This window comes from Micromys minutus, assembly GCF_963924665.1.
Source record: "Micromys minutus genome assembly, chromosome: 2".
Taxonomy (NCBI): Eukaryota; Metazoa; Chordata; class Mammalia; order Rodentia; family Muridae; genus Micromys; species Micromys minutus.
The window spans coordinates 68,541,135-68,569,070 of record NC_137971.1 but is presented as its reverse complement, the minus strand read 5'-3'; the positions used below and the strand labels follow the sequence as shown (position 1 = coordinate 68,569,070).

Genomic DNA, 27,936 nt, shown 5'->3' with positions numbered 1-27,936 from the left:
CTCCATAAGAACCCCACTGTGGGCAAGCCTGTAGGGTTATTTTGTTAATTAGTGATTGACTGATAGGGAAGGGTCCAGCCCATTGTGTGTGGTGCCACTCCTGAGCTGGTGGTCCTGAGTGCTATAAGAAAGCAAGCAGAGCAAGCCAGAAGGAGCAAGCCAGTAAGCACCACTCTCCGGATCAGCTCCTGCCCCTGGGATCCTGCCCTCCCTGCTGTGGATGATGAGGTCTTATATGTAGCTGTGAACCAGCTAAACTCTTTCCTCCCCAAGTGGCTTTTAGTCGTGCTGTTTTATCTCAGCAATAGAAACCCCAAGACACTGATTGTAGGAATGCTATCTCTCTTTCCACTGAGTGGTTCCAGGAATAACCCCGGTCACCAAGCTTGGTGGCAAGCACCTTTCTACCCACTGAATCATCTTCCAGCCCTCCGAATTCTTGGTTTGTTGCTTTTGTGCTTATGCTTGGCCACCATGCTTTCTACACGCTACAGGGTACTGACGACCTCTACACATTAGGGAAGCGTGCCTTCCTGCACTGATAAATGACCACCTAGCACCGTGAGCACATGAAGTATCCCAAAAGGAGGCGATTCAAGCCCCAGGACTACTCCAGTCTGCCCTGTCTTAGGAGCCAGGAGCACCTGGCTAACTTTACTTAAGGCGACTATTCAAACACGCTCCCCAACAGAGCCACCAAGGAAAACTTTGTGGACACAAGGATGTCTCCAGGTGGCTGAAAATGCCAAGAATTCAGAACTTCTGCATTTTCTCCAGTCATCAGGTTCGGTCAGGTATTTGACACTTGAGGTGGCAGGAGAAAAAAAAAAAAAAAACAACAAAGTTTCTAACAGTCACATCCCCTTTCCCACCTTGCCAAGTATCCTAGTCCTGACATTCTTTGTCCCCCTCACACAGGCCACAGCTGCTTAATCTCCCCGGGCTGCACCTGTGAATCAGACCAGCCTAATCACACTAGCAGATGGCAGAGACCAAGTAGCCAGCTAAGAACTGCTATCACTTTAAATAGCATCTAAGGTTTCACAGGCCCCTCCCTGCAGCAGTATCTCCCTGGTACAGCTAACACCAGCCCTTAATCACCACACAGCATCCATCTCAGGGACAGAGCGGGAGTCATTCGAGAGCTCATTATCAAACTCCCAGTTGAGAGGTGAAAGTGTAGTAACCCGTTCTATGGAATGGCACCCATTATGCAGTGCTCTCCCTGGCGCTCCTGCACAGATGCTGGGCAGATAAACTGAGTCACAGCAGAAGCCCTGGAAGTCCCCATCAGGCAAAGTATTGTTGTCACTGGGCCTTGGCTGTTGCATAACCTATCCCTAATCTTACACATCATGACATCATGTGGACTCCTGGTGATGCAGTCAGGCAGCATACTTGACCCAGCACACGGAACAGTTCCCAGGGGTGCCAGCAACAGCAAGTGGGTAGAACCTGATGTCTCAGTCAATCGAGGAGGCGTCTGCATGCGGTAAGGTTTGAGAGTTGTAAACAACTACACAAACATATCATTCCACTCCTGTGGGGACCCGGGACGCCCATGGGTACCAGGCTGTGCGTGGCTGGACATCCCACTTTGTGCCCTGAGATAGGTTTCTGGTTGTTATTACAAGACATGCTGTTTTCTGCTCAGTGCCCGAGCCAGTAGCCAGCACCAGTGCCCTCCAGAGCCAATTCAGGAGAGTTCCGCCTCCTGCTCCGGGCAGAGCCAACGAGTGGTAACTATGAACAGCACGTGTGCTAAGCCCCCATGCTATCAGAGGACAGTAAGAATGGGAACCAGTCTTTCCAAGGCTATCACAACTCACAGTCGCACACACTGTCCCTTACCTTCTAGATTTTTATGAACATGGGTGGTAGTAAAAGCCTGTTTGGGGCAAATCTCTCTCTCTCTCTCTCTCTCTCTCTCTCTCTCTCTCTCTCTCTCTCTGTGTGTGTGTGTGTGTGTGTGTGTGTGTGTGTCCGTCCCTATACCAGCAGTTCTCACACCTTAATATAAAATGAAATATAAACACACACTCATACAGACACATAGACAGATGGGCAGACACCCACATCTCTAACTAGCTAGGTCTAAGGACAAGCTTAAGGGACATGCATCTCTAAGGAGGTCCCAGGTGATGCTGACATTGCTGGTCCAGGCACACTTTGAAAACCACATTCCTAAGTGTTCACTCTCCCTAGAGAAAAAGTTGTATTCATCAAAGTATTTTTCTTTATGCCCAAACAGTTGAGAGACTTAAGGACAAAGCCAAAAATTCAGTGGAGTGACACTATTCATCCCGAGACCTGTCGACACTCTCTCGCTTAGCTTTCCAGGCTAAATGGTACAGGGATGACTAAACATTCGGAGCCAACAGCAAATAAATTTAGACACAGACCTTGTAAATTCATCACAATTGGGAAATAAACGTAAAACACAAAACTATAAAGCTCAGAAGAAGCGACAGGATCACCCTTGGGTTTGCTTCTGACTTCAGCAGCAAAGGGGTGAGGGGACCCATGCGAGGGCTGATAACAGAGACTTCCTGTGAATCCAAAAATGCTTGCTCTGCAAGACACTGCTGAAACAAAGGTATTCACACACCAGGAGAGAGGATTTGGAAAGAGAAAAGAGGACTGCTGTCCAAAATATACAATGAGCTCTTGAAACTCAACAATAAGAAAACAAACAACCCAATTAAAAAATAAGCCAAAGCCTTTGTTAGACACTCACTAAAGAGCACATGGAGATGCTAATCAGACACATAAAAAGAAGCTTCCCATCCTGGGTCATGGGGGAAATGCATTCTAGAATGGCAGAAGTCACAGCACCAGCATCACAAAATGGTGCCAAGGATGCGGAGCAAGGGACGCTCTCCTTCATGGATGGTGGCAACGCAGAATGTTATGGCTGCTTTGAAGAGTGGTTTGGCAAGCTTCCAATGACTCTGAACTCACCACAGCATCTAACTGTCATGTTTCAAGGGAACAAAGGAGGAAACGTATAGCTAAATGAGCCCACTCCTAGTTTACAGCATCTCTCTACTTGTGACTGCCGAACCTAGGCAACAGCTAAGATATCTTTCAGTAGGAAATGCATAAACCAGGTTCACACAAGCCAGAGGCTGCTATTCAGTACTAAGAAAAAATTAGCTGAAGTCTATGGAAGATTCAGGAAAAAAAAAAAAAAGCAATGCATAGCACTAGAGGCAAAACAACAATCTAAGAAGGCTATGTGGTCTATAAATCTAACATATGATATTTCTGAATAAGCGAAGCTACACAAAGATTGCAGTGCCTAAGGACTGGGCAGGAGTGTGTGTGAAGAAGTGATTCTCAAAAATATTTAGGACAATAAAATTTGTGTAATACCACGATGATAGAAACATGTCCCAGAACCTGCAGTGAACCCCAGTGACAGGCTTTGGGCTCCAAGGCTGAGTCCATATGGGCTCTTCAGTGGTCTCAACTGTTGTTGACAATGGGAGCTGCTGCACTTGGAGCACAGGGAAGTATGTGACATTTTATTTAAGAAGTGTTTTATAATGGGATGGCAGGATGGCTCAGTGGTTAAGAACCCATTCTGTTCTGTATAGAGGAACAGAGTTCGAATCTCAGCGCCCACCTAAAGAAGCTTACAATTGCCCATAAATGCAGTTCCAGAGGATGCAATGCACATATGAGCCCACACACACAAAGACAAATACATATGTATAAATGAAATAAACCTTTAAAAAGAAGTATTTTATTTAAGAATAAAATCTCTTAATTTTGTTGTGAGCTGTTCTAACTGTACCTGCTTTCTTTCTGACCCACCTCTAGAGTATTAAGCCTACAGGCATGTACCTCCATGCTCAGCTTAGGAAGTGTTAGGGGTTGAAAGCAGGGCTCCAGGCATGCTAGGTAAGCACTTTTACCAATCAAGGGACATCACCATAGGCTCATTTTGATAACTAAATGCTATTATTTATGACTTATTTGTCATTTACTTATGACAAAAAAAAGAAATCCTTTCATAATAACACTGAATATACATAGTTTAAACAAACAAACAAAAAAAAACCCTTAGCAATACAGCATCTCTCTAGAACAGTCCAGCCCTACCTGAAGAACATAATTCTGTGTTTTGCTTCTTTGTGGGACAAATGTTCACAAGTTCTTAAGTCTTCAAAGCATTGTCCTGACACCTCTAACTCCCAGGACACTCACATCTAACATGGCCGACATTCCCACCTGAGGCACAGGTAGCAAACGAGCAACTGAGAAATAGTGAATCAGGCTGGAACTTAGGCTGCCAATTCCAGGCAGCCAGCCATGTTCTTACCCAGCAAGTCAGCAACGTCAAAAGTGACTGCCTGGTCCCCGCTGCCTTAAAACACACCAGCATTCGCTCCCTTTCTCACCAACATCCTCAAAGTAACACATGCTTTCTGCCCCCAGCAAGAGGCAATATTGCAAAGGCGAGGGTGTCTAAGCACCCCCAAAACTCGTACTCTGGACCAGGTAATTCTTTGTTAAGCTATATGCTGAGTATAAGAAGCATCTCTGGCCTCCAACCACAAGCCTCTACCAAGCTCCCAAGGAGGACTTTCCAAAGCAGATCAGTCAACAAGGTGGCTCACACCCGTGTGCCCAGTACCCAAGAGGCTCATGGAAGGATGGCAGGAGCCAGGGATTCAAGTCCGGCCTGAGCAACAAAGTTGACACCTTGCTTCCATAAATGAATATATCAACAATAACAATGAAATACTCCAGAGAGTGGAGGAAGGAAGGCAATCAACCCTAAGTTAGGAAAGGCATGGCGAGAGTTATGAAGAAAATCAAGATGGCCACAGTTCTACTAGTGGTCTATCTGTGAATACCAAGAGACCAAAGAAGACAGTAAAACCACGGACAGAGGTCGTGCTGGTGTGGAAGAGAAAGCTGTGGACACAAGAACAGACAGGTAGCAAGACGGTTGACAGCAACACAGTTTATTCTCAAGTTGAAAAATAGGGACAGCAGACAGAGTGGGGGACAGTGAGGGCCAAGGGACATACACTGCATATAGAGAAGTCGACAGGAGACAGTTGATGGGCAGGACTCCCCTGTCACTCCTCTCGGGACCTTCGGTGGCATGTTACTTACTCTGGTTGCTCCTGTTCTCACTGACAAAGTCTTCCGAGCTATCTGTGTCGTCCTCGTCATCTCCAGATGAGATGGCATCTGCATTCAAAAGAACATACGTGTGGGATGCATTGGCAGAGGCAAACGTCACCATCACCTGCGGCTGAGTGAGCTCTTTGAGTGACCGACCACCCTCCTCAGAGTGAGCTCAACCACCCAGGAGCAATGGAAGTGTCTCTCTGCGGAAGTCAGTCTCTGATCCTCTGGGTTTTCCACTCTCTCTCTCTCTCTCTCTTTTTAAGCCTCAAACACTATTTAAGTCCCCAGTGGTTTTCTGGATGACTTACTTATTTTTATTTTATATGCATTGGAGTTTTGCTTGCATATATTTCTGTGTGAGAATGCTGGAAATTGAACCCTGGTCCTCTGGAAGAACAGCCAGTGCTCTGACCACTGAACCATCTCTCCAGGGTCACCTCCACAACAAATTTGACTCTAGAATAGCCAAACATCGATGTGTTTCCCCTTTTTCTGCATTTGGGGTTCCCTTCAAGATAGAAATGACTCCCTAACCAGACAGTCTCCTGTGTGGGCCTTCTGACTGCTAACTTTCTGACAGCAGAGTTCCCAACTTGGCCAGGAAGGAAGCCTGGTGCTACCCCATCTCCTTCACTATAAGGAAGGAAATAACAAGGAGTGAGACCCAGGGGGTTAACAAAGGAACTAAGATCTACCCCTCACATTTCAGTTCTGGGCTGGAAGTGCCAAGAATGCTGGGCAGGGTGAAAGTGAGAAGCCTCTGTGCTGCTTGTCAGACCTTTGTAAACTGTGTGGTATACCAGGTCAGGAATTTCAGAACCAGATCAGCCAGGTATACTAGCCTACACCCAGGGTCTCAGCACTTAGAAAGAGGATGGAAGGCTGACGTGAGCCCAGGAGTTCAAGTCTAGCCTGGGCAACACAGAGACACCTTGTCTCAAATGAATAAAGAACAGCCTGACAGCGGTACGTTGGCCGTCAATGAGTGCAGCTCACTGGTGATTACACTTGGCCAAGAATAGTAACAATTTCCAGTCAGAAAACAGCTACAGAAGAGATAGGGGGTGACACTCATAAGCCAACTCACCTGTGACATTCACCATGAAGTACCAAGTCTCACTGTCTACTGTCCTAGCGGCAGCACAAGCATAGAGGCCGGAGTCTCTAGGTGTGGCACCTTTTATTTGGAGGTACTCCCCAATAAGCACTGTCCTATTGTTGGGCCCCAAGTGCACCCCATCCTTAGTCCAACTGATCACGGCGGCATCTTTCAACATGCACTGCAACTCTAGCGGCTCCCCGGGGGCGACCACGTACGCTTCTGGTTGGGAGATTTGGTATTTGGTTGGTGGCTCTGCAGAAGAGGTGGGAGAGAGAAGACAGAGGCAGATGGGAAGGAGGGAGAGGAGAGAAGGTCCGACAAAGGTCAGTGGAGACTAGTTCTTCCCCCAGGAGGTGCTTGTCTTACAGACGGCCCCAGGAGGTGGCTATCTTCCCCTACACCCAAACTTGACCGACAGCACTGGAAATGACAGCCACAGAAACATCCAGCAGGAGCTGTCCTCCTGTCTTGGTTCGTTTCTACAGACTGTAAATAGGGTTTTAAAAACCCAACCAAGTCCTAAAGTGGAAGAAAAATCCACGAGGAAATTGTGAAGCTGATTGCAGAGCTAACCATTCAGCATGACTGCCTACGTACATGCACACGCACATGCGCGCTCTCACACTGACTTAACTACTTATTCATCATTCACGTAGCCTGTTATCCCAAGACCAAGCTTTTCAGTACAAAAACGTCTCAAATTCAAGGGGCAAACAGATTCATCGACAAAACTCTTCACCACTTGGGAAGTGGCAGCTATTGGCTTGATCATTTTTATGACCTCTTGGGATTCAATCAGTACTAAGCTAGGTCTGTACTGGGTGAGCTGGGACATTATCTTCCTCAAAATGGCAGGTGCCTGGGGTCCTTTAACATAAAAAGAAAGAAAAGTAAGGAGTCCCTGGCAATTAATGGCCCTGTACTGATATCATATATATACATAGGCAGTATGCACTGGATAAAGATATTACACTGTCTATCCGACATGCTACTGGTAAAGCCAGATCCATCCTGCCCACCAACCCACCCACTACCCCAGGGTCCCTGATCTCCTCCAGCATCCTTCTCCTCTTTATAAACACAAGGTCATCTCTCTCACCCCCGTTTACCCCAGCTCCTCCTCTGACGCTCAGGTCAATCATGGCCCTCCATGATGGACCACCCTGCCATCGGTCACCTGGCTAGAAATAGAAGGGGTCTCTTCCACTCTAAATGTCTACCCCAGACCTCCAAACACTGGAACAGACACATTGCCTATGAATGTCCTGACTTCCGGAGGAAACCTTCCAATCTGAGAACTCAGTTCTGATAGGTCATTGTGCCCCATACCCATCTCTACACTGGGACACTTTTACGGTGCATAGAGAAGGCAGAATTTTTGAACATCATCACAGTTCTCCTAAGAGACAGGGCAGGATGAAGCCAACTATGATCCAACTTCCCAGCTTCTCCCAAAAGAAGTGAGAGGAAGCTCCTGACCTTGCTCAGGGACAGGGTGGCCACGAGGCCCCATGAAATAAGCTCTCATTCCTACAGTGACAGCTGTGAGTGGTACCCAGAGTCCCGAGCCTGGAAAACACAAAGCTTCCTTCCAGATCTGGGCAGCGACATCACAAGGCAATTATTCTGCCCAGAGCCCACTCCAAAGAACAAATCTCCCCCACGACTAAAATACAGTCAATTCATGTTTCAGTCCAGCTATTTAATAAACATCTGGTCCAAGAAACACCAGCAGTGCAGCAGCAGCCAAGATGAGGGGCCCGAGGCTTCTCTCGGGGGACCCCCACTTCAAGTGCACACAGCCAAGAGGGGGCACAGATGTTAAACAGTACAGGCACATAGAAGGAAACCCACATAGGGAAGAAAGCAGAAGTTGATGAAACAGAAAATCACCCCCCACAAAAAGGAGGGGGACAGAAAGCAAACCCAACTAACAACCAGGTAAGGTTTCAAAGGCTTGTTTTTCTCACTCACCCTGTTTATTGAACACCTTTGAGGCCAAGCTTTGTTCTATATGCTCAGGAAGCAACAGGAGAGTAGGCATAGTACCTTCCCTGGTGGACCTTCCATTGTGATGGGGCAAATGGAAGTAAATTAAAAAAAGAAACCTCACATAAAATAGCAAGAGTATAAGGTAGTTTTAAAGTCGAGACAACTAGGTAGCAGTTAATGTAGAAATGGTGAGCTAAGGCCACATGGGCAGCAAGAGCCAGCAAAGTGTGGCTGGAGGGCCAAGTCAGCCACTTGCTTTCATAAACAAAGACTTCTTGGAGCAGGGCCATACTCATTTGGGTATGTATTGTCTAGGGCTGCTTTTGTGTTACGTGGACAGACCCGAGTCAGAGTTGTTGCAAAAAAGGTCTCGTGACCTACAAGCCCCAAACACCGATAGCCCTGCCTTCATTGAAGTTGTTTCAGCTTCTGCTGTAGGAGGGGATAGGAGTCTCCTCCAAGGAGTGGCAGCCACCCTGTAACTAATGGGCAATGCACAGAACCAAGTTGGAAAGGCGTTGAGAATTTGGTTGCAAGGTTCTCAGATCAGGTCTTCCCGGGCCATTTAAACCAAGAGGCAGCTGACCTTTGCCTAAACAAAGGAAGGAGAGGCAGGTCTGGAACGATGGCTCAGTGGATGAAGGCATGCTTGCCTAAAGCCAAATGTGGTTCCCAGAAACCCATAAAAAGGTAGAAAAGGAGGAAAGACTTGACTCCCCTTAAGACTGCGCTTTGACCTTTACACAACATGGCACATGTGTGTACACTCACTAACACATCATACACACACATAACACTAATAACAATTAACAGCAGCAACAACAAGTAAAATAAAAGGTTCGTATTTTAAGGAGGGGAAGGGGGTTCGATTTGACCCTAAGTCTCATACCATCTGCCACTCTGGTCTTAACATCTTTGAACCGAAGGCTCATACGATGTTAAAATCTGACGAAGCCTTAAAGACTACACCATCCACTGAGAAATCCTTCCTCCACCTGACATCAACAGAGGACCAAGATTCATTGAAAGGACAAGTTTCAGCTGGATCATGCTGGACCAGCTCCACCATAAGGTAAGTACCACGCCAAGGCAAACACAGGATGAAGAGGGTCTCAGGTAGGACAGGACACTGGACGTTTGGTAAAGGGGCACTGCCCTTGGCACAAGGACACTGAGCTCATTTCCTCTCTGTCCTGCTCAGTCTCTCAGCCACAGGATCCCCAAAATACAGGACCGCCCAGGCATTCTAAGGAAGGCGCCTGGGAGCCACCCACTTGCTCTCCCAGCCAAGGAGCTCAGTCACCCTGCTGTTCTCAAGCTCTGACTGTGGCGCTATGTTCACTACGTTCAGAAATGACTGGTTTTTATCTCAAGACTTTCACTGATGGGCTCCCATCTCAGTGAATGGTGAGAACAGCATGGCAGGCTCAAAAAAAAAATGGGATCTGTTTGCTAGTAAAACCAGGTGAAAACTCTCTAGTGTCCCAGGAAGATGACTGGCTTCTGAGACAGTAAAGTATCATCTGCAAGCTCATCAGAAAGATAAGTATCTATGAAATCAAGCCACCCTAACGTCAAGGCCTCCTCCAAGGTATCTGCCTAGGATAAGGTAAAAGGCACAATTCCTCCGGCATCCCCAGTGGCCTTTTCACAAGAGGGCCCCACTTAGGGGTCAGCAGCACCAGCAGTAAGCAATGCTGCCTCCTCCTTGGATATCCTAGGGAACTGGGAGATTGGATGAATACAAGAAAAGAAAGGCAGAAAGGAAGGAGAAGGCCAAAGATCAGAGTGGGGGAAGAAACAGGACATTGAAGGAGGAGCAAGAGGGGGATAAAAAGCCAACCCATTAGCATCCCAGGACATGGGTACAGTTGGTAGGTCCCGGAACACACATGAGATACATCATGGACCAGGTATGCTGAGAAGGTGCCATCCTGTTTCCTTTTAGCCCTGGAGACTTGCTTGATTGACAGCTGAAGGCTTCTCTTCTGTGCCTGAATCCCTCACAGGCTCTAGGGCTGGCTCCTCACAATCGTTGCTTGCTCTGAAGAGCCCTGTGGTATTACAACTCTAAATCGTAACCACCTCATAGTGTCCTACAAGGGGCCAAGGCGCCAAGAACACGGTGCTTACCACGCCCCACCTGTCTCTCCTACTCGGATGGCCTTCCCACACAGGCCGCTCCTTGCCTGACTCTGCCAAGCTGCTCTGTGCAACACGTGACAATTGGCATAGGGCAAGGAACTCCCTGGGAAATCCAAACAGTCTCTTTTATAGCAATACCAACATTTCCTGGATTTAACATTTCTGATGCCGTGGCTTACCAGAGGACACACTCCCAAGTTCTATCCTCCGCACTCCCCACAGCACAACGGGGAGAAAGTTCCAGAAGCTCCAAGCAGAGGCACCAAATGCTCTTTCAGAAGTTTCCACAGGCAGAAAGTCTGTTCCCATACATTTTTTGTAATTAAATGGAAACTTGGAAAGAATCTCGGGAGCTGGGCCATACATTGTCACTGTCACCTACACTCTGAACAAACAAGGTGACATGTTTACTTTCTGGGAAGGCTCCGATCAGCTGTTTCTGCTACAAACACAACAGTGGCCGGAGGCTCTCCTGTACGGAGGCTTATCTAGTGTTTCTACCCACAGGTTACAAACCCTTGAGACATGCCAACAGCTTCCTGTAGACTGGGCATATTCTTCAGCGGGCTGACTATCCAGGAGACAGACAAAAACATAAAGAAGGTCCTTCACAGCATCAAAAGTCAATAACAAAAATATCAACAGTGTTGGGAGCATTTGGGAGGGTGGGTTAGGAGGGTCATAAGTTCAAAGCCTGCATTGGCTTCAGAGTTTAAGGCCCACCTAAGCTACTGAGTACAGTCAAAACCAGCCTGGGATATGTAGTGAGATTCTATCTTTTAAAAAGAAAAAAATGCACATATGTGGCTGTCACCCAGCCATGAGCCCCCTCCCTTTCTTCCTCAACATCCCCCAAGTCACTATTCCCTGAGAAGTAATAGGGATTTAGAAATGTGGGGCTTCTGACCCAAGCAAAAGGGAAACTGAGGCAGAATCTTCCTGACCCTTCCCCCAAGTTCTTCTGCAGATCCAGGCAGGCCACAACCTCTAGGTGAGATCTCACCTGCTGCCACCAGTGACAGCTTGTGTTTACCTTCCTATAAGTTGGGGGAAGGGGCATGACACCCTACTATGAGTGAAGTCACCCTGGAAAGGGATCCTTCAAGAAGTAGATGAGGCCCGAACTAAGTCACCTCACAGCTCACAAATGGAATTTTTCCTCAGCACCATCAGGATGGCTATCTTGAGGCTCCCAAACAGCTTGAGCGTCTGGAAGTAGGAAGCTGCTTCAGGTAATGCTTAATGTTGCCAAGACAGCGATAGCAGTACTTCAGACTGTCACTTTTTATAATGTTTGCCTATAAACTTTTCCCGTGTGGTTTCTGAAATGGCGCCCGAGTGCAAACAGAGAACAGATGGGCGTCCGAGTCCTGCCCTGACCAATCATCTCCTGCAAAACACATGGCAGAGTCCCACTCAGGGGGAGGAGCCATTTCTACCAACACCCTGCACATCACACCAGCCACGTCTAGGGGTCTAGGGTGTCCCCAGAGTGACTTCTTCTTCAGGGTCTAAAGGATCCAAGTTAAAAGATACAGTGGAGTACCTCAAATGGCCCCACTTAGGAGGTTTCCCCACAAGGCAATCTGACCCCAAAACACATTCTTCTAGAAAGGACAAAGGAGAGTCAGAACAGACTCACCTAGAAGAGGAAAATGCAAGGAGGAAAGGGGGAGATGAGGAGAGGGGAGGGGAGGAGAGGGGAGGGGAGGAGAGGGGAGGGGAGGGGAGGGGAGGGGAAGGGAAGAAAAAGCAAGGAGGAGGGTGGAGGAGAAGGGGCAGCCCCAGCAAGCATGTCCTGTCAAGAGATTGGGCTGCCCAGCTAAACTGTCCCCCCCACCTTCCAGCACACCTCTAGCCCAGCAGGGTCGCACAGAAACACAGGAGAGAGCAATACCATGGCCCGGTACAGTGCCATCTAGTACAAGACAAATAAACACCACAGCCACGGGACTGCCAAACGTCTTTACAGAGAATGGGGACTGAGCTGCCAAATGTCACTGCAAAGTCACAGGACACCGGGTTCATAGCAGGTGAGGGGCAGTGGGTTGACACACTCTGCCCTCTGAGCCATAAAGATGCCCTGCAGTGGCCCCTCTGTGGTCCCGGCGAGCTGTGCTCACTGGCCACGTGACAGCGCATAGAACTTGAAAGTCTCTTTGTAACTTCGAATCAAGGACGCCCAGAATGCAGGGCACATGGTACCGGAATGCCCACCTATGCTTTTAGAAACACGTGGCACCTGGCTAGACCGGGACCTTGGAAGAGCCCTCCTGTACATTTTTTTTTTTTTTTTTTTTTTTGGCATGGCATGGTTGGCATGAAGCTGGCACCTTAATAAAGATGTTAAGGACAATGGGGTGCTTTGGTGGAGTCAGGAAGAACCTCCCCTGGTAGCCTGTCCTCGGACACAAAGACACCCAGAGCTGGCTGCTGCAGCTCCTGCTCTTTGAAAGCTTCCCCTTTACAAGTGCCAGCTTGCACGTCCTGATATCATCCTTATAAGGCCTCAGTACAACTCATCCTTAAAGAGAGGAGGGGGCGAACAGCCACACAGGACAAAGATGGAAGTGTTCAACCTCAAGAAATACTGCTGCATAAAATGTTTGGGGAGGGTGGGGTTAAGGCTGGGGAGAGCAGGCTGCCCAGGCTTTTTGTTTACAACCAATTGCTGGAGCATCTCTTCAGACATATGTCCTGTCAGCATCACCTCCACCAAAAGCTACCTCAGCTGCAGTAGCCTGACGGCCCCAGAAACTCTGGGCTGGATCAAGCCGCCCGTCAGAAAGGACTAGAAGGTAGCAAATGTTTCCAATATGGGAACCATTACATATTACTTATTTAGGCACACCCCTCGTAATTTAGGTTTGGCTTTGAGAAACGGTGAACAGCCTTCCATGTTTGAAAAGAAATAATGCTTGAGCCCAGGAGAAAATAAAAATGCAGAAAAGGCAAAAGGGCCCTAGAATGCCTTACTGTATCACCCAATACCCGAACTCAAAGTGACAGCTTCGCTCCGAACCCACCTGCAACCCTCCTCCCACCCAATCCTGTCATGACGTAGTGTCCAAGTGACAGAGTCACTAGTCACAGCATATGCACTCAATTCGTATGCCCCCGAGACCGAAATTCTCATCTGCGCAGCCACACAACCCCCCCCCCACCTCCAGTTATTGGTGCTTTGCTTGAGCAAGAACTGTAAAATGGAACCTTTTGTTCTGAGAGTATATCCCAGAGAACTCAGCCATTAGAGCCCATGGCACCCAGGAAGTAGAAACTGGCATTACAAGTTATGTCAAAGCACCCAGCACTCATGGCTCAGAGGCACAAAGAGGAGTCTGTATCCACAGTCTGGCCAGCCAGGCCCAGGCCTCCTGCGTCCTGAAGGCACATGCGCAAGGGAAAGCACAGGCTTCCTAAGGTCTGCGGGGCTCCTTGGGACACCCTGTTCACCAAATCTTGCCATGTAGGGCTGGATCCACAGACAGACAAAGGCCACCAGGAAAGTCTGCTAAATCTCATGTGGAGCCAGGTTGCCGCTCTCCCTTGTGGCTACAACATCAAAGGGCAAAGGGCACCTAAAGAGTCAAAGGCCTGAATGGAATGTACCCATCAATAAAGATACAGTCTTAAGATCTAGTTTAGTGTCTCTCTAGAAAATTAATTTACATCATTTTCCAGGTACCACATTCCTCCCTCCCTTTCTCCCTCTCTCCACCCCTTCTTTCTCTCCCTCCCTTTTCTCTCCTTCATTCACATGGTGGCTTGCCTAGCCAGAAGGTATTGTCTGTCCTCTGTCCCTGTTCCCTGTATCCAAACTGCTCTCCACCTGAGAGGTTCCTGTGCAGTTTTCAAAATCCGGCCCAAATGTTTCAATCTGTAAGATTTCTTGATTCCTATTATGACACATGCCATCACCCAGTCCCCATGATGTCACAACCTATGTTTTATCCATGTAAAACACACAGATATATTCACCCCCTCACCCAACTGTCTCATGGAGACATTCCAAGAGGGTGGGAGGAGGGAAAACAAATGCAGTGACCTAGGTTTATCCTGTGTAAGGACCTCCCTCCAGGGTCAGCCTAGAGCACAGACTGGGTGCTCAGGTTAGGTACGCACGGGCTCCCGGATGAGGATGGCACTACCAAGTTATAAACCCTCTGTCTAGAGACCCAGGAAAGACTGTGGTCATATTGAATACCCCCATCTGTCCCCGAGACACCAGTAAGGCCAGCTTCTGACAAGGAGAGAACCCAAGGCTTTCTGGTAAATTTCTCACAGACCCTGATGTGAAGAACACTCTGAGAGGAAGCCCTCGGCATAGAGGGCAAGTGCTCTCTACCTGAAGCTCTGCGCCAGCCAGGGGCCACCTGGGGCTTGGTATCATGGGTCACAACCTGACTCTAACAAGTCAGCAGAGGATTTAGAGGGCTCCGGGAATATCCACTTGCATTCCTCTGACTCCAAACCAGGGTTTTCTTTCATATTAACATATCTGTCACATCTTATATAGGCTGCTTCCCTAAGTGAGGATTCCTGCAAGGTTCTCAAGTGGAACTAAACATCTGCAGGTCCTGCAGGGTCCTCATCCAGTCATCCAGACCATGCCTAACACCTCCTTCAAGAAGCCAGTGAGCCCAAGGCCTACAGCTTACTGTACCTTTGGGGCTGAGCTGACAGCTCGGTCAGTCCATTAAGTGCTCCCCTTGCAAGCATGACTTTAATTCCTCAGAACCCACATTAAAGGAAGGAAGGAAGGAAGGAAGGAAGGAAGGAGAGGAAGAGGGAGAGAGAGAGAGAGAGAAAGAGAGAAAGAAAGAAAGAAAGAAAGAAAGAAAGAAAGAAAGAAAGAAAGAAAGAAAGAAAAGAGAGAAAGCTAGTTATTAGAGGGGCCTGCTGACCCTCTAGGTTAGCCTATAAGGTAAGTTCCCGGTCTGCGAGAGACCCTGTCAGTATAACCAAGGTGAATAGTACCTGCACTCCTGTTATATCCAGGTGTGAATACACACACCTAGTTACACCCAGGTCCCTACAGGAAGTCCCTACAGCGGTAGGCTAAGTTATTATACCCCACCCCCATGCTGGAAACAAGGGTTCTAACAGCAAACCACAGACAGGCCCAAGAATCCCAGCGCCTAAAGCAGCTACAGAGAGAGGACCTGCTCTCAATGAACTAGGGGGACTGGCAGGTGTTTCCCGAGGCTGAACTTCGTGTTGCCCGGGGCTCTTTAGACGCTGCATCTAGAACAAGCTTGCCTCTCTGACACTGAGATAAATATTCAATAAATGGTATGCACTCAAGTGGAGATATTTACCCTCTAATTCCCTTAAGGGCCAGATCGATGTCCAAAATCCTATATGACATTTTCCTTGTTGGGAGCGGCCCCTCCCTCCTTCGCTTGGTAAGTACTTTCTGAATAAAGGAATAGTTTTAAAGTGGTCTGGTAACAAAGGGGAGGTTAAGAGTTAGTCCTAGAGGGCAAGGACTCCTGCTTCTCTGACTCCAGACCTTTGGGGGGATATTGTTCAGCCAGTTTATTTAAAGGGCTTGGCCTTTCTTTTCTCAGCAGGACCCCAGATACAGCACCATTCAGAGACTGCAGATGTGTCCCCAGGACCAGTCCCCTCCAAAGCTTTCCAGCCAATTGCAAATGAGGGGCCAGCAGCTGGAGACTGAGGAACAGATGGCCTTCCTCTTGGAATGGGTTTGATCCTGTTGTTGGGGCTCAGCTAGCTCAGCTCTGCATGGAAGCTGGCAGGGAATGTCTGCGAGAGGAATGGTAGACTGTAGTGCCCTCATAGAAAGTTGTGTCCAGGAGAGGGCAGGGATCGTCCCGGAGCTGGGGGACACGCCATTCCAGCTGGTTAACCTAGAAAGGCAGGCCGGAGCCTGAAGGATCCCGTTTACAATTTTCTCCCAGGGAAAAATCAAGGATTCTCTGTCTGGGGATGCTATCCAGAAGGACCAAAAGCCACATCTGCTTGGAAGTCCCAAATTAAGATGGCACCACCATGGTTAACCTTTCTCTCCTGCCCCACAGACCTCAGATTTGCCTGGAGGGGAAGGCTTTCAGAAAGCAAACAAATCTGAAGAGTAGTTCCCTTCAGACTCCACCACTGAATCTAGGAAGATCCGGGCGATGCGCCCAAACATTGTGGCTTCCTGAGGACAAGGTGTGTCACTGTGCCAGGCAAGGAAGTAATCTTTCCTCTGCCCAAGACCAGCGGGGGGCGGGGGGTGGGTTTCTGGCCTCTCAGCCTTTGCCATTTCCTTTGCCTCCATGATGGCGGGGCAAGAAACCAATCAGAGAGGTGAGGTTTTAGGAAAGAGACACCAAGGAGCAGCTACAGCATGGCGCAGCTTCCCCAGGCTGGCCGCCCCTTCGAGGGTGCACACTTTCCTACAGCAAAGACAAGATGGGAACTGGCTATGGTGGTGCCTACAATCCTAGCACTCAGGAGGTGGAGACCCGAGAATCAGACGTTCAAGGAGACCCCAGGTCAACCGATCAACCGATAAGTCGGGAAACTAACGCAAAGAGAAGTACCCCGAGATGGAAAAGCACATCTCTAGATGGTATCTTCTCCATCCCAGCTTGAGAAGTGCTAATTATATGCAAGGGTTGCACAGCTCTGAGGGAAAGCAGATGTGGGTCTTTCCAGTCAACAGTGATGCTACCTCATTTCATACCTGCAGCCTCTGAGCATCCCCACCCATTGCACAACCCACCTCTACAAAGATCTGTATCCTAGTCAGTGCCTCCAGACCCGGGCCAGAGGTCATCTCTCTCTCTCTTTTTTTTTTTTTTTTAAGCCACCAAAGTGAGCTTTGCTGGCTTTAAAAACAGGCTTCATTTCCTGACTTCTTTTTCCCCCCGAGGGCCATCATTCTTGGCCAAAGCTGGAAGGGGAGTGGGTGTCTTGGCTTCCAACCTTCAGTTCTTGGAATTTTTTTCTTTTCATTTTCCCCTGGGGGAGAGGGGAGGAGACAGAAGGTGGAGAAAAGATAGAGGAGTCCCTAATCTCTGGAGAAAGTACTGCGGAAAGGGCTTCCACACCTGTCACTTCCATGACCACAGGCTGAAGGAATTCCAGGTAGTCCTGTGCAGGTGGCCTTTGATTTTCCACCTTGTTGCCAAAAGGCAGAAATGCTGGAAGGAAAAGCTTGAAATGCTATCAAAACAGCAAGCAATGAAGTTAAGGTTTGGCAGGACCCGGAGCAAAGAAGATCTAGCGATGGGTTAGGAGGGGACAGGCAAGAACGAGATGGCCCTTCCCTGTTCTGAACTCTTGTCCAGGGGCTCAGCATAAGTCACCATCCAGGACTCTGTGCTTGTGTCCCACTGGTCCCCTTGGCAGCAGAGGGTATAGACCAATTCCCTACACGTCATCAGAGGCCATTATAAAAAGTATTAGAGAATAGAAGCACTAGAAAACTTTCATTGCCTGAAACTTTTCTTCAAAGAATTTCATAAGGAAGGGGCGTGGGTAGATGAGGGAAGAACAGAATCAACCAGCCTGTCCTCTGAAGTTTAATGTTCAAAGTAGGGGTGAAGAAAAATAAACAAGAGGGGTGTCCAACACCCCATCAAATATCCTCTTGCTGAGGAAGGAGATATGAGCCGTGAAATCCATCTTCCACCAATAAATTCACCTAAAGGGTAGGTGTGTGGTCACTGAAGTTGTCCGGAAACCACAGCATCGCTAAGAATTGTAAAAAGTTTTATTCATGAAACGGGATCCTGGGATCCGCCTGCCCATTGGGAAGGGGCAACCTGTCAACATCCCTAGCATGTGTGAGACACTACTGGCGCTTGATGATGGCCTGGCTGCTATCAGCATCACCGACCTTCACCGTCATTAACACAAGGCACGGCATGAAGAGAATGAGCTCATCCGGCCTCACGGAAACCATCATGATCCCAAGGACTGAGCTGAAGAACGTGATCTCACCCTCCACCCCGCCATCATAAGCCCCTCCCAGAGGAACCATGCGGCTCTTCCAGTACTCCGGATCCCAGCACAATTCCTTGAGTTTCCCTTCCAGGCAGCCTAGCTCCCCTGGCAGGCAAATGGAAGATGGCATTACAGGAGAAGATGGCAAAAGGCAAGCATCACCTGCTATGGTGGGCAGGTTCCTCACTGGCCTGGACGGAGCACAGCGCACCACAGCACACCCAACACACCCAACCAAGCTTACACCAACCTCTCCAACCACCTTTCACTGGCAACATTGATCCTTTAGAAACCTCAAACAGAAGACTCCTGCCAAAATATATTTATGTCTACGACATATTCTCACTATGTGATGTGTGGCTACAGTTGACTTTGTTTAAAAAAGAATGAAAATAAAAAGTCAGCCTTGGACATCTAGGCTCTAGGTAGACAAAAGGTCATTTGTCTAAACACCAGGGGGCTTTGCAAAAAGCCCAAGAGGGCAAAAAAAAAAAAAAAAAAAAAAAGAGTTGGATAAAGGAAGGCCTAATGTTCTTTTCTACTTAAATGTCTAAAAATTTGCCATTTATCATTATAGATTACAAGGCCAGTATCATATTAGGTCTTTGAAATATGGGTTTTATTTATCTTGATAAGGGTGTGGGATGGGAAGAATTCAGCACTTCCCCAGCACCAGTGCTGGGCCAGGAATTACAGTTCAGTGTGTATTCAATCTGCACAGTTTAGAGATATATTATCTTGGTGTTTCAGCCAGGTTATCTCACTTGACTAAGGTCAAGTAGATAGTAGAGACTTTTAAACTCAGCTCCCAAGGGCAATTTCCTCTGAGATTATACCTCCAGAAAGCACAACACATACTATTCAAAACAACTTTACTAGTCTCTACTTAAAATTTTAAGGCAAATGTCCGATCAGGACTCCTTAGTCTTTAAAGACTCAAGTGGTTTTAAATCTGAAACATATATCCGTACAGGTTATACATTCAGCAGGGTACCTGCTACAATCAGCTAAGCAACAGTCTTAGTGGAAACCCAAAGGGATGGAACGGAACTGGGAAGAGGCGGCTTGAAGCAAGCCTCGTGACTCTAGAGCTAGCCAACTATCAGCTCTCAGTGTGAACTTGAAGGGTTTCCAAATTAACTTTACAGAGATCTCTAGTCTCAAAAACCTCATTTTAATTCGTTAACAAGCACACCAAGTTGGCCATTTTTGGTGTTAGATACCTTTAAAACACTTGGTCACACACATATGGAGAAAAAAAAAACGGTATTTGTAAACCGTTGGGTATAGCAAAGTAAAAAACAAGTTTCAGGGTTAGGAAACAAGGAAAAAATTTATAAGAGTTGATTTCTTTAGTGCTCAGAATTGAGATGCCTCGGGAAAGTGCTTCATAAATAACACAAATAAACACACCGGCCAGGTTCTCCTTCCTGAGTCTGTCAGCATTCTCCTTATGAGCTATTTTTAACAGCCCCATAAAACATGGTCACCATAACCTGAAATTCTCTCTGTCCAGAAATGGCTTGGGATTCATGATTCTTTAGTTGGACAAGAAGTTTAAAAGAAGGTATGTGACAGTTTAGCTCCCTGACTTGACTCAATCAAAAGCAAGTAGTGGATTTTCTTTTATTCTCAAAATATAAAAAAGTCTACAAAGCACATCACTACCTACAGTGGCCTTAAGCAGGCAGCACATTCCACATTTAATCACAGGCTGGAGAGCCCTGGGTAAAGTGAAGACCGCTGGGGGCTATTTCAGGACCCATATGGCAGTTCACAACCACCCATAGAACTATTTCCAGGGGACTGAAAGTCTTCTTCTGGTCTCTGCAAACACTAGAATACATGGTGCATATTCATACATGCAGGCGAAACACATGTACTTGTAAAAATAAATAAACCAAAAATTCAAGTCCCCGTTTTTCAAAACTACTGAAAATCAAGATACATGCTCTTCAAAAATGATGGACAGTTGGGAGTGGAAGCTGAGGTGGGGGAAAGGGGTGCATGGTGGGGGTGTTAAACGTTCTAGACCAACCTAGGCTACAGGGCAAATCTCAAGCCAGTCTGCAGGAGATGTCTATCTCAAAAAACAAACCACCAGCACAAAAGAATGGTATGGTTAGTCCTAAAGGTTAAAGACACTTTTGTAAAACTACCTGAAGTTTTACAAAACTTGTGTGTGTGTGTGTGTGTGTGTGTGTGTGTGTGTGTGTGTGTTTGTATGTGTGTGTGTGTGTTTGTATGTGTGTGTGTGTGTTTGTATGTATGTGTGTGTGTGTGTGTGTGTGTGTGCACATGTGTGGGTGGTGGGGGTTGGGTGTATGTGTGTGTTGGTTTTTGGGTTTTTTTTTTTTTTTTTTTTTTTTTGTTTTCTGACACAGGGTTTTTCTGTGCAGTCCTTGCACTCACTCTGTAGACCAGGCTGGCCCCAATCTCAAGGAGCTACTGGCTTCTGCCTCCCAAGTGTTGGGATTAAAGGTGTGCACCACCATCACCTTGCTCACCAACTGTATTTTAAGAAAAGGCTTTAGTCACCAGTGGGACTACCATCTTGGATTTTTTTCCCATCATGCTCTACAAAGCAATAAAGACAGTAAGGACAAGGACAGGCCACAGTAGGTCAGAGGCTTGGATTCCCCAGCAGCTAGACCTAAAATAATGAGGACCAACACTGGACCTCAGCAAAAGGAGGACGTGCTCTTAATCACAGAATCATTGCTCCAGCCCCTACAGGGACAGTTCTGCACAGGAAACCCAGAAGTATCTGTAAAACAGCCTGCAGTATCCCTTCCCCCCAAGTAATTCCAAGACAAGACACCCAACTGAACCAATCCCAGGGACTCAGTCAGAAAAAAAAAAGTAATAGACCCTGATGAAAGGGACTTAGTTGTCTTTTCATGACCACCCTAACTATGTAAATGGCCAAACCATCTGCAAGTGTGAGGGTTACTGCACACACAGGGCTACTGCACACACAGGCTACTGCACACACAGGAATAGTGCACACACAGGATACTGCACACACAGGATACTGCACACACAGGAATAGTGCACACACAGGATACTGCACACACAGGAATAGTGCACACACAGGATACTGCACACACAGGATACTGCACACACAGGGTTACTGCACACACAAGAATACTGCACACATAGGATACTGCACACACAGGATACTGCACACACAGAGTTACTGAACACACAGGATACTGCACACACAGGATACTGCACACACAGGATACTATACACACAGGATACTACACACACAGGGTTACTGTACACACAGGATACAGCACACACAGAGTTACTGCACACACAGGATACTGCACACACAGGGTTACTGCACACACAGGAATAGTGCACACACAGGGTTACTGCACACACAGGAATAGTGCACACACAGGATACTGCACACACAGGATACTGCACACACAGAGTTACTGCACACACAGGATACTGCACACACAGGGTTACTGCACACACAGGAATAGTGCACACACAGGGTTACTGCACACACAGGAATAGTGCACACACAGGATACTGCACACACAGAGTTACTGCATACACAGGATACTGCACACACAGGCTTACTGCACACACAGAAATAGTGCACACACAGGGTTACTGCACACACAGGAATAGTGCACACACAGGATACTGCACACACAGGATACTGCACACACAGGCTTACTGCACACACAGGAATAGTGCACACACAGGCTTACTGCACACACAGGATACTGCACACACAGGATACTGCACACACAGTTACTGCACACACAGGGCTACTGCATGCACCCCACAAGGAACATGAACATTAAACATCCCCTTCCTGTTTAAACACTACCCCAGTTATTTCATAACCATGTAATTATTCATTAAAGCAGATATTGGAAACATCTCATATTGGAATGCTTGGTTATTTGAATTCTCACCCTCAACCGAAAAAAAACAAAACAAAAGAAAAAGTCAAAAAAAAAAAACTTTGAAATATCTTGGAGCAGAAGAGATGGCTCAGCTTTTATAAGCATGTATTGTTCCTGAAGAACATCTACATTCACTTCTAGACCCAGCTGCCAGGCCTCACAAACCTCTGGCCTCCAGGGGGACCTGCACTCATGAGCACACACCAGACATACCCACGCAGAAATACACACGTATACACCTAACTTAAATTAATTAAAAATAAAACTTAAAAATAGCAAAAGGTCTTTAGAGGCTGGCTGAGTGAGAAGGGGAGGCTATTTTGTTAAGTAATTTAGTTTTTTAACTGATTGAAATAAACAGGCAACAGACAGACACACGTGAGTGCACTTACACACACACACACACACAAACTTGCTCTGGTCAGATCAGTGGAAGCCAGCTAGAGAGAATTATATAAATGCCAATTTTCTGGGCTAGCCAGAATTTTGCTCTAGAAGTAATATTAAACACAGTTCTTTGCCCATGAATTGTGAAATACACTATATTCTAATAAAGGACGTGTACTTCATTGTGTGTTTAACAGCATGCGCCTGCATTTGGTTTAATTGACCAAGAATAAGCCCTTGTTCGTCAGCAAACTATCAGGTTACAGTCAACTCTTAAATATTCACACTCACACCGAGGAGCAACACATGCAGATAATGGGAAACACAAGACTTATGTTAAATCATCCACTTGCACCATGCAGATATTTCTTTTCTCTTCTTCTAAAAGTGGCAGTTAAGTGTGGAGGGCTGAGACCACAGCATGTAGGATACTCTCTGACAAAGGACTTGAACTACCCTGGGGGGAAAAAAACCCTTCAGCAGGTCTCCACGTAGACCTCACACTCACCGAGGTCTCTGCTGGTGAAGTTCATAAAGGCTCAGCTCACTTCAATCCAGAACAGCATCACCCCAGAAGAATGCCCAAGAATTAGTGTGTGTTTTTAAGGCATGTAAATTACTCCAACCCCCCACTCTCAGGCTGTCCCTTTGCACATTTCACTTAGCAGAGGGTGGGAAAGTAATTAAGGGGTTGGGGTTGGGAAAGCCTTTTATTTTAGCTCCTACTGGGCTGGGGTAAACAGATTCCCTTAGTGTCAACAATGACTTAATTAACCAGAGCAGGTGACAACGTCAGGGGGAATCTGAAAGTAAGAGCCAAGGCTGGCTGTAATCAAGTTTGACTACACTGGGAGCATTCAGAATATGAATCAACAGAGCAGTACTTGGAATGGGGACCACCCCTCCACAACCCGCAACTGTTGACACTGCTGTCCTTTGTCACAGGGATGACCAGTCGGATATGATCATTTCTAGTCTGAAATACTGAGCAAAAGCCATATAGAGGTGGCTGGCTGTCTTAGGTCAACTGACCTGACCCAACCCTGCTGCTGCCACTTGAGAAAGTGTCCAGAGACAGGATAGGATTCAGGACGAGGACATACATTACAGGACTATATATACTACTCGGGACTACACAGCTGAACATAACATCTCCCTAAAGGGGCAGAGGGGCTCCTTAGTAGGAAGGCACCGGCTCTTTCTAGGAACTTCCTGATTACATATTTGTCTGGCCCAATAGGAATCATCTAAACTGAGCCTCTAAATTAGCAAACCAATGTCTTCCGTGGTAAGGCTTCAGAAGATGGAAGCTGAACTCAGTCTTAGCTGAAGTTCCGGCTGCATCAAATATGGCCGCTGGAGGGATGCACCTATTAGACACCAGAGCCTAGCGTGGAGCCCAATCTCTAGCTTGACTGCCTTCTGATCGCCTGGATATCAGTGGCAATGTTGGTCTGACGGTCAGGAGATCACGCACAGACGCTGCAGAAATCCAGCATCACCACATCTTCCCTTCAAAAGCAAATTTTATCTCAGGGTACCTTGTTTGCCCCACAGAGAACTGGCACCACAGTGTCCCCACTTGCTGGGGATGGTAAGGGCCAAGGCCACCATCAATTCCAGGAGCTGTGCTTTCTGCTCTTTGTGTCCAGGTCACTGATGGGAACTAAGCCTCTTGAGGTAGTCCTCAGAAGGCATCAGGATGTTACTGTTCAACGACTGTTGATAAAGAGATTCCACCAAACTCAGTAGTAGAAGAGGCAATTGAGGCTCTGAGGTTTCTCTGCATTTTGCAAGCCTGTGCTGGCGAAGCTCCACACCTTAAAGCATGTTTCATTTCTTTTCTTCTTAGCATCTCCTGACTCTGGATGTGATTCGAGCCTTGTGCAAACTCTGAACCTAGCGAAGTGTACCCAGGGGCATTGGCAAAGTGTGACCTACAACTTCTGGGACTTCTCAGTCTTCCTCCCTAACCTTACATGTACCTACAGGTCCCCAGGTGGTGGGATCTGCTTTCAACAATGTGAGCATTGTTGGATTTCAGTTCTTACACAAAGAGCCATTTGGGGGACTCCAGCCCACTGTCCTTCCTCTCCCCACCTGTCTTCTCCCTACCCACACAAACATCTTGTAACCTTTCTTAGGGACTTAGACACAGTCCAGGAGATGGTCCAGGGCCATTTTATACTCTGCATTGAAATCAACTCACAGCAACACTGCCCCGAGAGTCCAAATGAAAAATGACAATTCTTTCCTAACCGGGGCTGTTTCTGAAGCCCACACTGTAGGAAATCTCAGCTCAGCTTCCCTAGTTTGTGCCGAGCCACACACTCCAGGGAAAACCAGCAATTAGGGGGACATCCATTTTAATTATTAGCAAAATTAAAGAAGTACAGACCAGACTTTCAGAAACCCAATCCTTTCCCTTCTCATTAAACCCGTTGAAAACATGTCACTGTTGCGAATTACACTCTCCCTGACGTCACAGGACAAGTCACAAGATTCCAAAAATGGGTGTGACTCGTATGCCACCGAACACACCTCAGACGCAAACTCCTACCATATTTCCAAAGACACCTGGTAATTTACAGCATTTCTAGGCATCTGTGTGCCCCCCACCATCACTCATCCCCTTCACACAGAGACAGTGAGGGCGCCTGGGTGGATCTTACTGGGACCCCCCCTCTCAGATGGGTACAAGCCATCCTTGGGGATATCCTTTAGGGGGGTCTGTCCCCTCCCCTTTACCATTCCCCTCTGGATGAACACACTGCTCCTTAGGACCCTGATTCAGGGTGTATAACCACAGTAACTCAGCTGACCTGCCAGCACTCAGGACCGTGACGGACTCCAAAGCCAGCCGGCACCAGGTGGGCCCTCAGCAAACACGTTCATTAAGTGGCGATGAGTACCGAGATCTGCAGTGTCACGCTCGGATTACCACTCAAAAAATAACTCGCCTACCAATATTCCCTCCTGCTGACAGATCCCCAGGCTGGACCGAGCAGAGGTTTGGCTATCAACCACATCTCTGAAGGACCTGAGAGAAGGACCAGCTCTTTGCCCAGCTCAGCATTTCAGCCATGTCCTCACAACTAGCTTTTCACATCTGCAACCAAGTGTGCAAAGCCAAACACGAGTGAAATCTGGCTTCTCCTTGGATGGGGGAGACTCTTGGCAAATTCACTTTCGAATCTTCCCAACATAAAAACTGCCCGTCTGTGATGTTGGGCGTGAGCACAAAGAGCTTACACGAGCTTAAACACCAATCCAGCATGGCGAGGCTCTTGGTGCTCAACTTCGGGACCTCTCTGCTCTTAAGCAATATGAGAAAACACCAGCCTCCAGAGGCTGCCCATTTCCTTTAACCAGAAGATAGTGATCCAAGGCTTTCCCTCCATCTAGACAAGAACAGCAGAAGGCCAGTCACTCTGCCAAGCACGTCCCCTCCAGACTGCTGCAAGCCACTGGCTGAACAAAAACTGCCGCTGCCTCTCACCCAAGCACAGAGAACAGAGCAAACCAAACCACTCCACTCATGCCTGGGAGCCAAGACCCTCCCTCCTAAACTCTGATGTGGAAGATGTGGAGAGAGACCACCCTCATAAGACAGCTGGCTGAAACAGGCCTTCCATTCAAAGACCACTCCCCCCCCCCAGACACATCCCCCAACAACTTGGTACCCTTAAAATGACATGCAAGAACTTACCTTCTGGTTCTAAAGTGGTATCCTCAACTAAACTGAATGAGGGCCGGGCCAGGGACAAGGTTGCCATGGTGACCAAGACCAGGCAGATGAAGCGCCCCCAGCTGACCATGGTCACAGTGCCAATCCTTGGTCCTCTTCCATATCTCCATGTGGACGGTAATCCCATCTGCACACTTCTTCTGGGACCATGGGCTACCTGCAATGCCTTCAGCCCACAGGGGGCTCAGGAGCCAGGGCGCTGCAGCCGCTTTGCTCAGGCTGCTGTTGCTGCTGCTGCTGCTGCTGTTGCCGCTGCCACTGAAAAAGATTCAACCAGATTCAGTCTCTCCCCGGTGCCAACCTGCTTAAACCCAGATGGGATAAAACCGTTTCTCAGCCTCTCAATACATTCGCAAACACGTTCTTTCTCATTATCGGAAAAGCCTTCCGTCCTCACCTCGGTGTCCCAGGTGTTTCCAGAAGCGTCCACAAGCAGGAGTAGGCTAATCTTTTTTAAAAGCTTACTTTTAAGAGACACAGAGATAAACCATCACTGTAGGACCCAGCCACCCGGCCACGCAGCGCGCCCTTCCATCCACTATCAAAGGTACCAGGTTGCTGAAGCGACTTGACCTTCCTTCCTTTCAAGGGCAGCTGCAAAAAAACCGAGTGTAAAACGCTGGGCTTGGCACGACCAGCCTCATTAACTTCTCTTATTCCAGCTGGCCTTTAAGAGCTTACTGAAGGAAGGGTTTGCTCTAAGAACCGCATTTCAGCTGAGCCGAGAAGCGGGTCCCCGATTCAGAATGGTTCTCGGAAAGAAAGGAGACCAACAGAATCAAAGAATCTCAGGAAGGCTCCAAAAAAAAAAAAAGAAAAGAAAAAAAATCCCACCAGTTTACACTTGTCAGAATTCATTTTCAAATGCAGGCGTGTATTTCAATCTTTCGCCAAGCAGCCTTTACAAAAAGTGAGTTTAATCCAACCAGGGGATTCCACTGACTACAAGCAGTGTACAGACAGGCTGACTAAATACCTTCAACCTATGTGAAGGAGGCGAAGATAAGGCGCAGATACAAACGCTGATGAATAATTCAAGATTCTATTAGTAATGGTGATGATCGGTACAAGCTGTACGCGATTGGCCTGGGAACTTTTAATGTGCTAACCGATTGGCTAAACTTCCAAAGTATCAGTTACAAGGGGCACTCGGCGTACTAGATCCAAAGCAGAGAACTTCCCAAGAAAGCTTACTACAGTACAAATAACTTTACGTTTGTTCGATGTCTTCAGTGACTAAGCCCTGAGTCAGAATGCCTAAGCTTCAGAGAATCTGCTTAAACCTATGACAGGAAAGGATCAGACAAAACCACGGGCTTTTGGATCCTGTAATGCACACTTTAGGAGACAGGGAATGAGAGAGTGTTTTAATGAAAAAGAGAGAGAACGAGGAAAGAAAGTCTAATCCCGCGCTTTTGATGATTTCAGTTATGACACAGGATTTCAACACTGCCAGAACTTCCCTGAAGCCCTCCCCATCCTAAAATCTGTTCCTTTCACCCCTCACTGAGATTAAAAGGCAC

At 47.5% G+C, this 27,936-nt stretch overlaps 1 protein-coding gene across 5 annotated transcripts in view; it reads right to left on the bottom strand.

Annotated features, from left to right (window-relative positions):
* FGFR2 (fibroblast growth factor receptor 2) overlaps window positions 1–26,540 on the bottom strand; it is a gene marked incomplete at both ends in the record, with an annotated part of 97,658 nt that extends 71,118 nt beyond the window's left edge. For 2 of the 5 annotated variants that reach the window (XM_080911303.1, XM_080911304.1), the window contains 3 exons: window positions 5,131–5,208; window positions 6,236–6,502; window positions 26,375–26,540. In XM_080911303.1, the coding sequence (XP_080767429.1) occupies window positions 5,131–5,208; window positions 6,236–6,502; window positions 26,375–26,540 (511 nt within the window). The remainder of the gene's footprint in view (window positions 1–5,130; window positions 5,209–6,235; window positions 6,503–26,374) is intronic. The other 3 variants (XM_080911307.1, XM_080911305.1, XM_080911306.1) reach the window with 3 other exon arrangements.
* Window positions 26,541–27,936: the final 1,396 nt, after the last annotated feature.